The sequence below is a fragment of the Phascolarctos cinereus genome, unplaced genomic scaffold, assembly GCF_003287225.1.
Source record: "Phascolarctos cinereus isolate Bilbo 61053 unplaced genomic scaffold, phaCin_HiC Scaffold_1;HRSCAF=81, whole genome shotgun sequence".
NCBI classification, from domain to species: domain Eukaryota; kingdom Metazoa; phylum Chordata; class Mammalia; order Diprotodontia; family Phascolarctidae; genus Phascolarctos; species Phascolarctos cinereus.
The window spans coordinates 215,455,384-215,466,311 of NW_027555514.1; the positions used below are offsets into that span (position 1 = coordinate 215,455,384).

Sequence of the window (10,928 nt, forward strand, 5' to 3'; positions counted from 1 at the left end):
TTTAATATGACCATTCATATATAGCATATATCAGATTGCTTGTCATCTTGGGGAGAGGGAAGGAGAGTAAGAAAAAAGTTTGGAACTCAAAATCTTATAAAAGTGAATGCCGAAAACTATCTTTACATGTAACTGGAAAAAAAAATACTATTAAGTGGTGGGGAAAGAACACAGACCAAAAAAAGAAAGAAAAAATAAAGTAAAAAATAGTATGCTTTGGTCGGCATTCAGGTTCCATCAGTTTTTCTCTGGAGACGGACAGCATTTTTCATCATGAGTCCTTTAGAATTGTCTCAGATCTTTGTATTGCTGAGAATAGCAAAGTCATTCACAGTTGATGCAATATTGTTGTTACTATGCACAATGTTTTCCTGGTTCTGCTCACTTCATTTTGCATCAGTTCATATAAGTCAAGTAAGATGGGAAGGGAGGAGGGATGCTCTTAAGTCTGTATATATCTTCCAAACCCCATAAACTTCCTCCTTCTCCACCACCCTCACCTCGAGAGCACACACACACACACACACACACACACACACACACACAAGGAAACAGCATGGATTAGTTTTGAAATGGTGAGTTGTATTTATTTCTGAAAACACAAATTGTTTTGAGGATATTGGCAAGAACAAGGAACCCAGGCAAGGCAGAATACAAGGTATGGCTGGGACCTATAATGCTGGTTTCTTCAATCGCCTCCCCCACCCCCAGTTTTCCCTCGGGTATCCTGGAGATTCTTAGAAGTACAAGAAAGGGGTGGGCTTCGAGGATCCATGAAGACCTCTCACTTAGGCAGAACATCTGATGATTCGGACACCAGTTTCCCATCTCGGGTCTCAATCTTCTTTACCACCACAGCCTTGTTGACTCGGCTGTAAGAGGGGAGACCAGAGCCAGAAGTAGACTGGAAGGAGCTCACCGCATAGTTGAGGCCAGGGCTAGTGAGACCTCCATAGCCAGAGCTGAACCCAGCTGAAAAAGAAGGCGCCCACATTACTATACTGCTGACTCACTCTCACTCCCCTTCCTCAGCTCTACACCTCACATCCATTTCTCCCTTCCATCCCCCAAAGCCTTCACCATTCCTATCCCACCCCCCACTGATGTCTATCTAGAGTTATAGCTGTTCAATCCTTATTCCTATGTACCAGGTACTGTCCCATTTCCTTTAGACTGGTAATTAACCAGGGGCAGGGCTCCTGTCTCCTGAGATTTCTTTGGATCCCCATGGCTTAACACAGTGCCTAGCACATAGCAAGCACTTAATAAATGCTCATTGATTGACTGACCCTTATTGCAAGAGTGGGTTTAAATAACAATAACCAATTACCCTTAATAAATATTTGTTGATTTGGTAGCTGGACTGGTAGACTTTTAGAAAAGTGTCAGAATTTCCAGGACAATTATATTATAAGTTCCTGGAGGGGAGGGACTGTTTTGCCTTTCTTTGTATCCCCAGCACTTATCACAGTGCCTGGAATATAGTAGGCACCTAATAAATATTTGTTGACTTGACTGACTTAACAATGGCTAAAATGGAAAAAGGAGGAAGAGAGGCCCTGAGTTGGGGAGGATGGATTGTGGGTAGCAGGGCTCACAGCAAATAACCTCCTGAAGCTAGAGTTGAAAGTCAAACCCCCTGAATTCTGGAGCTTTTGAGAGTCTCCCCCATACCTAACACACTCATGCCCTGTTTCTTTCCACAGACTTTTACCTGAGTAGTCTCTGCTGGTGGTTTTGGTGTGAATACTCAAGTTCTGCATCCCAGACTCAAGTCTGTCCAAAGAACAGATAGAGTTAGCATCGAGGGATACCTGGCCACTTCCCCACTGACCTTCCTCTACAAGAACTCCTCCCTCCCTTATGTCTAAAGCAGCACTTCTTAAACTGTGGGTCATGACCCTATATGGGGTCAAAAAGAACTGGGCAACAGTAAAAGGTTTCTGAATAGGCAATGAGGAAAAATTAATTAATTAAACGCGTATGGGGCAGCTAGGTGGCACAGCAGATAGAGCACTGACCCTGGAGTCAGGAGGACCTGAGTTCAAACCCAGCCTCAGACACATAAAACTTACTAGCTGTGTGACCCTGGGCAAGTCACTTAACCCCATTGCCTAGCCAAAAAAAAAAAATCAAACATGTAACGAATCCAAGGTGCTTCTGGCAGCACTTGCCTGTACTGCATCAAGCAGTTTCATTGCAGCCTTGGCTCTGAGCAAAGCTTGTGCACTTTGCACTGTGCACAAAACACCAACAAACACTGCTAGAAGAGGAAAAGGAGTCCCGAATGGAAAAAAGTTTAAGACGTCCTGGTCTAAAGGACCACCATCACCAAGATGGAGCTATGAGGGTGGATGAAGAGACACTATGGTGTCTCCCCATAGCTGGTCCCCATGCCCACCTGTTCTCCTCTCCCTCCAGCAGCTTCCTGTAGGTGGCTATCTCGATGTCCAGGGCCAGCTTGACGTTCATCAGCTCCTGGTACTCCCGCAGCTGGCGGGCCATGTCTTGCTTGGCCCTCTGCAGGGCAGCTTCCAGCTCAGACAGCTTGGCCTGGGCATCTTTGATGGCCAGCTCCCCACGCTGCTCCGCATCAGTGATGGAGGCTTCAAGGGAGGCCCTCTGTGGAAGCCCAAATTGGTGAGGTAAGGGGGGCCAGGAACTCTGCCAACAGCACTTCCTCCCTCCCTCAACTTCTCCAGTCACCTGCCCCAGTCCAATAGGACCACTGAAGCCCAGGTGAGCCACTGAAATTCATGCAAAGAAAGTTTCCACGACACTATTGCTTTTCCCTTCAAATAAGATAATATTTGTAAAAAGCTTAACACAGTGTAATTACTGTAATGTAATTACAGTGCATTACACAAGCATTGTAAATGCTTGTATGTTAATAAATGCTTATATCCTCCCCTTTACCCCTCTCCTCCACCAAATGAGAGTTCTGGACAATAGTGAGATTAAAAAAGTTTGACCCCTTTCCTCCTCACCTCACTCCACACTAATTTAGTTGCCCCACTGTCCCAATCTGATCCTAATCATGTCCCAGGACTTCCAACCCCACTTCCAATCTCCCCTTTAACTTAAAGCTTTTCTCCAAATAGGAACCCCACCTTGCTCCTCTTCTATGACCTTATTCTACTGTTTCCCCTTCCTCCAAGAAGCTTTTGTTTTTTAAATCAGTTCTCCCAACCTCAATCCTTCCCTCGTTGCCCTAGCATTACTGTCCAGGTATTTGGGCAGCCTCCTCAACAAGGCTGGAAGTTCTCCTCCTCCCTCTAGATCTCCACTGCCCACTGCTCCCCCACTCACATCTGTGTATCTCTGACACCCCCTTCCCTATCCCCAAAGCTGAGAGGGGAAGGTGGAAAAGAGTCCTCCACCAGTCAGCCATTCACCTGGCCTTTGAGTGCCTCGATCTCAGCCTGAAGCCTGTTAATATTCCTGGTCATCTCAGAGATCTCCGTCTTGGTGTGGCGAAGGTCATCTCCATGTTTCCCAGCCAGGGTCTGCAGCTCCTCATACTAGGGGAGAAAGAAAGATGAGTAAGGCTGCCCTTTACAGACTCCCAAGTCACAGAGACCCCTTGACTTCCCTGGTTCACTCTTAGATCCAACTCAAATCCTAGCCCCACCTCATTGCAGTGGATTCCCTCTGAGAATACCTTCTATTTGCGAATGAAATAATATTTATGAAGTGCTTATTAGCACAATGCCTGGAACATGGTAGCACTTAATAAATGCTAGTTACTTGGGGGCATCACACACTCACACACATACACACACAGCCTTCCTTCCTCATCTTAAAATGTTTATATACTATGTACATATACTTTTTTCCACATGGGTTCCTTAAACGCAGAAATCATGTTTTTGCCTTTCTTCATACCCTCAGTGCATAACACAGCACCTGGCACGTAGTAAGTACTTAATTTGTTAATTGACTGATCCTTATTGCAGGAGTGGGTTTAAATAGAAATAATAAATGACTCACATTTCTGCAGTGTTTTAAGATTTACAGATGCCTTCTCCCACAACAACCCTCTGCAGTAGATCATGCAAGTATTATTTTCCTCATTTTATAGTTGAGGAAACTGAGGCCCGCAGAAAGGAAGTAGCTGACCCTGAGGTCATATAGCCTATTAAGTATCCAAGGTGGATTTGAACCCAGCACTCTTTTCACTACATGGAAAAAAGCAGCTCCCTTGAGGGCTGGCCTCGCTGTTGGCAGTAGAACAGAAAGTTTCCCTTCCCTCAATGTCTATCTCTTTACTCACCTTGATCTGGTACATGCTCTCAGCCTCAGCCCGGCTGCGGTTGGCAATATCCTCATACTGGGCTCGGACATCAGCAATAATGCCATCCAGGTCCAAGGAGCGACTATTGTCCATAGACAGGACCACAGAGGTGTCCGAAATCTGGGACTGCATTTCTCGTATCTCCTAGTGTGAAGGGGAGGTAGAGAGTAAGATGCTGTCAACATTCTCCTCCCAGGTCCACCTCAGAATTACTATAGTCCTGCTGTATAGGAGAATGTCCATAAGAGACATGCCAGTAGACCCTGGGAAAGGGAAGGGTTAGTCAAGAGAGAGGAACAGTTTTAGAGTTGAGGTGAGGCAGAAGTGTCCCTCCAGAGGGAAAGGGCTGGCTGAAAGATTTAGAATATTAAGTGGGGGCCAAAAGAAACCAGACCAAAGATGAAATACCCAAGGAAAAACTCAAGCCTTTCGCTCACTTATCAGGACTTCTTGTCTCTAGGTATATGCTTGGGAGTTGGCATGGTGGGGGGTGGAATGGGTTGGGAAGAATACTCCAAAGGGGACAATTCTCATCCAACCAAGGAAAGAACATGGAGACACACATATTACCACTCCACCAGTACCCAATGACTTACTTCTTCAAACAACTGCCTGAGGAAGTTAATCTCATCAGTCAGGCCTTCCAGACGGGACTCCAGTTCCACCTTATTCATATAGGCTTCATCCACATCCTGGAAGAGAGGGGAGCCTGAGCCACTAAGCCCAAAGACTTCCTCCTCCCACCATCAGCCACCACTTCCCATTGGGAACAAGAAGTCATCCTGGCCACTCCCCTGCCTTACCCCTGTTTCTACTTGGGGATGGATGTCTTTCCACCTCAAGTCCCACTCCCAACTTTTCAGTAAGGAACATTTGCAGGAAGCCTTATCTGCCTACCTCTCCTCCCTACCCAGGCCAGTGGCCTCTCCAATAGAAATCCTCATTCTCCCCACCACCACCACCACCACCACCACAACTGAGGTCCAGAGATCTGTCTAGCTGCAACTACTTCTTTGTCCCCAGAAGCATTTAGGCAAGAATTCTTGTTAGGAATTCAAAAACAGATAGTAATTTCAGCTAACTGACCTCTAAAGGCCTTCTCCAACTCTGGTTCTAGTTCTGTTCTAGTCTGTTTGTTAGTATATTTGTCTCTCATTTTCTGTGCCTTGTACATAGCAGACCCTCAAATACTTGCTGAATGAATTAATAAATGCACATGGATGGATGGATGGATGGATGGATGGATGGATGGATGGATGGATGCCTTATCTCCCTTATCAGACTAGGTGATCCTGGAATACAGGACCTAGTCTCTTTTGGGGAGGGGGAGGTGAGGCAATTGGGGCTAAGAGACTTGCCCAGAATCACACAGCTAGTGAGTGCTATGTGTCTGAGGCTGGATTTGAATTCAGGTCCTCCTGACTCCAGCAGGAGTCTCATCCTCCCTTGATATCCCTAAGACAAGAGACTGTAATGAAGTGAACTCTTGGGACTGAGGTATAGTCAGACTGAGTGTCTTTCTTTCCTGCCCTCTACCTCAGCCTTCCTTCTTCCTCTGTATGAAGCCCTGTGTGAGAAGCATAAGGTGGGGATAGGGAAGCATGCCTCTGAAAGTCTCTCTCTTTCTCTCTTTCTCTCTCTGTCACACACACACACACACACACACACACACACACACACACACACACGTGCATATACACTCATACCGCATGTTCCACAAGCACCCCTCTCACCTTCTTGATGAGAACAAACTCATTCTCCATTTCTGTCCGTTTATTGATCTCATCCTCATACCTGTTGAAAGAAGGGGTATAGAGTCACCGAGTTGACAGACTAGGGTGGAAAACTGAACTGGGCTCCAGGGGAGAGACGACAAGTTGCATTCAAGGGGGGAGAAGGGAAGGGCTGACTGGCAGTTGAGATGGATCAGGCTGAGTGCAGGAGGGAAATTTTAGGTAAAACTTTAGGGGTACTGGGAAAGAGTACCGAGTAGCACAGAAGCTCAGAATGGGGAAAGCTCAGGAGCCCAAATGACCTCTTGTGGGAGAAAAATTCTTCTGCCCAACTCCAAATGCCTGGGCAGTGCATGTGCTTGGGGGATGCAGAAGGTAGGGAGCTGCCAATAGTGAGAACACCCTCAGCCCCACCTCTGAATCAGGGGTCCCTCTTAGCTCTCACTTGTTTTTGAAATCTTCCACAAGACCCTGCATGTTGCCCAACTCCGTCTCCAGCTTCAGTTTCTCCTGCCCCATGGAGTCCAGCTGCCTTCGAAGGTTGGCGATGTAACTCTCAAACAAGCTGTCCATGTTGCTTCGGGATGTCTTCTGCTGCTGGAGGAGGCTCCATTTGGTCTCCAGCATCTTATTCTGCTGTTCTAGGAAGCGTACCTGGATTGGGAAGGAGAAGAGGGGGTTGGACCACATTCACTGGGGACAAGCAATTAAGCCAAAGTGGGAAAAAGGCAATAGGCCCAGGAGGGAAAATCTTCATCCCACATAGCATATGCTCTCAAACTCAGTTGATTATATTAGTTAGGTATGCTGAACTGTTCTTTCTTTCATTCTTTCTTCCTTCCTTCCTTTCTTATGTTCTGTTACAAGGGATAGGGAGGATGAGGTGTAAGGGATCTATTTAGAAATGAAAGTAAAGTAAAAAATAAAAATTATCAATTATTTTTGTGACTGGGAAAGCGGGGGTGTGGGGCAGGGATCCACTACTCCTAAGTAGTTAAATAGGGGCCTAATGAGCCATTTAGTATATTTATCGTGGGCCTGGTTTTCTGCCTATTCTAAGGCTAGAAAGATGAAAGAGAAAAGCAAAGTGTCAGCTGTCCCTACACCAAAACAGTAAACTCTTAATTATTCTTTTTTTAAATTTTTTTTTTAGGCAATTGGAGTTAAGTGACTTGCCCAGGGTCACTAAGCTAACTCTCTATTCTGGGATGAGCAAGTAGAAGTGGAATCAGGACATCTTGACTCTAGTCCTGACTCAGTCACTAACCAGAGGAGCAAGCAGGACCTTGTGTAAATCAGTTTCCCTCTCTGAGCCTCAACTTCCTCATTTTAAAAATAACAATAATATCTATGGTCTCTTCCAATATTAGCTCTGTCATTTAATATCTGTCCTATCCTCTATTTCTCATGCAGGAATGGCCTCCTACATGGTGTAGTAGAAAGAATGCTGGGAATCCAAAAGATTCATGATGGAAATCACCCAGAGAAAGAACTTTGGAGTCTGAATGCAGATGGAAGCATACTATTTGCTCTTATTTTGTTTCTCCTTTCTTGTGGTTCCTCCTATTGGTTCTAATTCTTACGACATCACTAATGTGAAAATAAGTTTAATATGAATGTATATGTACAGCCTATATCAGATTGCACACCAACTTGGGGAGGGGTACGGAGATGGAGGGGGGAGAAAATTTAAAACTCAAAATCTTATGGAAATGAATGTTGGAAACTAAAATTAAATAAATACATTTTAAAAAGAAAGAAAGAATCCTGGGTTTAGAGTCAGAGACCTTGGGTTCGAAATCTGACCTTGCTGTGTGATTTTGGGTAAGGCACCAACTTCCTACAGTAAAGAGATTAGGTGATTCTAAGGTCCCTTCTGGTTCTAAATCTAGAATAGTTTGTGAAGAGGTAGAGAAAGTTACCTCTAATCTAACTCTTTTATCTGATTCTTTCCTCTTCCATTCCCCTTCAAAGCCCACAGAGGGAAGTCCCCCTCAGGCCCTCACAAGCACTTGCCTTCACTTTTTTGCATATCATTGTGTAAGGTAGCTAAATTTAGGAATATTGCCCAACTACATGGTAAACTAGTCCCCCCTTTTATCTAAACTTTGCATCTTGTCCACTTAATAAAAGAGGCTGTTCAATAAATGTTTCTTGAATTTCAAAAAATCCAGGAGCCTCTAATTCCAGTTGGTGATTACCTAATGTAAGAGTAAGACTTCTATGTTCTGTTTCCAAATGTATCTTTAGAACCAAAGGCAGGATGCCATAATGGCTTTAGGCAAATCAAGACAGATTATAAAGTACTTTTTACTAGAGAAAAGATGGGTAGGGGAGAAGCAGTAAAAGATGGGCACAGTGGGACAGGGAGCTGGTAAGAAGGGGTTAAGTTACTCTTTGGACTTTTTACCTCCCAATTTTCCCCAAACTCTGTGGTTTTAGGGAAAGATAGGAACAGAAAATGATGGGATCTCTGGGAAGGTCTGATGAACCAGATATGTGGACCTAGGTACCACATGCTTTCTAGAAATTCCTATTTTCTCCCCACCTCCAGCCAGTTGAGGCTGCTAGTGCCTTAACTGTGACTGTGGATCTATAATTCCATAAACTCACATGGGACAGGACAGGCCCTTCAAAAACAGGACTACAGTTCCTGAAGGCTTTATAATCCAGGCCAGCTTTTCTCACACACACACACACACACACACACACACACACACACACACCCCCCAACTCTTTTTCTCACAATGCCACCCAGGACAGAGTCAACACAGAAGACACCAATTCACAAACCCTCAGGGTCCGAGGGACCCCTGAGACTGACAAAACCTGGCCTGGAATTAGGGAAGGGGAGATGGCATAGTGTGGGGCCCAAACCTAGTAGACTGGGAAGGCGGGAGATGGGGGAAGGAATGGGGAGGGTACAGAGAAAGAGATCAAAAGGAGAAAGAGATATTGGCTGAAATTTTATCACAAAGCCATAAACGCTATGGAAAATAATGGGCACTAAAATCAAATATGTCTGGCCCACCCCTAGACTTTGAATCCCGGCTGGGGGATGGGGGTTACCCACACCCTATTTGGGCTCAGGGCCAAGTGGGCAATCAGGGTGTGGTTCATTGTTCATGGGCTATCTGAGGAGGGACATGAGCCCCAAAGAGCCACAGTGATGTTGACTAGGAGAGAGCCATGGTCTTGAGTCAGAAGACCTGGCCCCAGTATTTGGGCCTTGACTTAGAACAAGTCACCTAAACCAAATTAAGAGTCTCGGTTTCTTCATCTATAAAACAAAGGGGCCAGAGTAGCTAGATCTCTAAAATCCTCGAAATCTGAATCTCTAAAATCTAAAATCCTAGCTCTAAACCATATGACCTTAATCAGCATCTCAGACAGAAGAGGGAAGAGACCCCAAGTGGAATGTAAGGTTATTTAAGACAAGGAGACATAAACTTTTGAGGAGCTCCTTAAGACAAAATTAGGGCCCTTCTCTCTAGGTTTTCAATGAAGACTCATCTAACTGAACTGGTTTCTGCCACCTATTAAAACTCCACTGTCCCCCAGAAACTTTGGATAGCAAGCTTTAGGATAGAAGAGATAGCCGGGGGTGTCAAGAATTGCAGAGGTTCTTCCACTCCTTTCTCGGCTCCCTCTCACTATATTGATCTGGAGGCAGACCTCTGGCCCAAAATTTTTAAGAGAGTCAACCCCGAAGTATAATTTATTAGTAATCCCTGGTTTAGAGACTCCAGGAGGAAGTAAGGGACAACGTCACAAATGATCCAAAACCATGCAAATCCCTCTCCCTGTAGCCTTCTCAGCTGGCTTCCCCTCTCCCCTTCACCTCCATATACACCTTTCCCTTCCCCCAACCTAAGAACACTGGATCAGTGACTCATCTGGAGGTGAGGGCGGTGCCAGGGAAGGGGGGAGGGAGCATAGTGTTCTGCCAGGATTATCAGGCAGTGCCCACCACTAAAGGAAATTCAGGAAACTGAGTGCCCACCAGAGGAGTGGGAAGAAGCTAAAAGAGATAGGCACAGCTGAGAAGGGGTAGATCTTGGGGCACAAGCATCCATCCCACCTGGTATTTGGAAGTCAGCCCCTAAGGAGCAGTGAGCTCCAACTGGGAGTCCAGGGTGCTCCAAACAATGCTTCAGGAGCATCCAGTTTATACACACTCATAATTACCAGGACTGAGCTCCCTCCCCCAAACTCACCTTGTCAATGAAGGAGGCAAACTTGTTGTTGAGGGTCTTGATCTGCTCCTTCTCTTGGGTCCTCACGGCCTGGATGGTGGGGTCCACCTCCAGCTTCAGGGGACTCAGGAGGCTCTGATTGACAGAGACCGCCGTGATCCCGCCGACTCCGCCGCTGCCCCCGAAGCCCATACCCACGCCTGTCCCGAGTCCGAGCCCCGATCGGAAGCTACTGCCACTCCCCACACGAGAGAAGGACGATGAGCTGATTCGGGAGCTGGGACCGCTGGAGTAGGAGCGGCTGCTAAAACTCCGGGGGCCAGAGGAAGAGACCTTCAGGGTCCTGTGAGTGGTCGACCTGATGGACATGGTGAGGCCGAGAAGGACAAAAACAAAAGAGCCAAGAGAGGTGAGTTGCTCAGAGAGGAGGTGGAAGGGAAACTCCCAAAGCTGGGAAATTTATACAGCCTGTAACCTGCTCCAGGGAGGGGAAGGGGAGGGGAGGGAGGAGAATGGAGGAGAAGGACTCTGCACCTGAGTGGTTGGGGCCCCTCGAGGGGCTGAGCTTAACCTGACACCTACCTCCTCGGGTAGAGCTCAGGTGGGGGCAGCAGAGAGCCAGGCTGTGGGGTCAGGGAATAGACGGGAGGGGCCGAATTACACCCCCCTAGACATTGCCAGGGAAACAGAAAAATAAGACTCAGA

General features: G+C 46.3%; 1 protein-coding gene across 1 annotated transcript; it reads right to left on the reverse strand.

Annotated features, from left to right (window-relative positions):
- Positions 1-561: 561 nt before the first annotated feature.
- Positions 562-10,684, reverse strand: KRT8 (keratin 8). Its single transcript, XM_020966275.2, has 9 exons — positions 10,245-10,684; positions 6,473-6,681; positions 6,028-6,088; positions 4,891-4,986; positions 4,274-4,438; positions 3,396-3,521; positions 2,402-2,622; positions 1,715-1,776; positions 562-972 (listed from the first exon to the last, which is right to left on the reverse strand). The coding sequence occupies exons 1-9, from the start codon at positions 10,590-10,592 to the stop codon at positions 785-787; spliced, it is 1,476 nt and encodes a 491-aa protein (XP_020821934.1). The 5' UTR covers positions 10,593-10,684; the 3' UTR covers positions 562-784.
- Positions 10,685-10,928: the final 244 nt, after the last annotated feature.

Bases quoted from the DNA above. Each gene is read 5' to 3' on its own strand.
- KRT8 (XM_020966275.2), bottom strand. From the start codon at position 10,592: ATGTCCATCAGGTCGACCACTCACAGGACCCTGAAGGTCTCTTCCTCT. The intron at 6,682-10,244 runs GTGAGTTTGGGG...TTCCCAATCCAG, and splicing joins TTGCCTCCTTCATTGACAAG to GTACGCTTCCTAGAACAGCA. The intron at 4,987-6,027 runs GTGAGAGGGGTG...CCTCTCTTCCAG, and splicing joins AGTTTGTTCTCATCAAGAAG to GATGTGGATGAAGCCTATAT.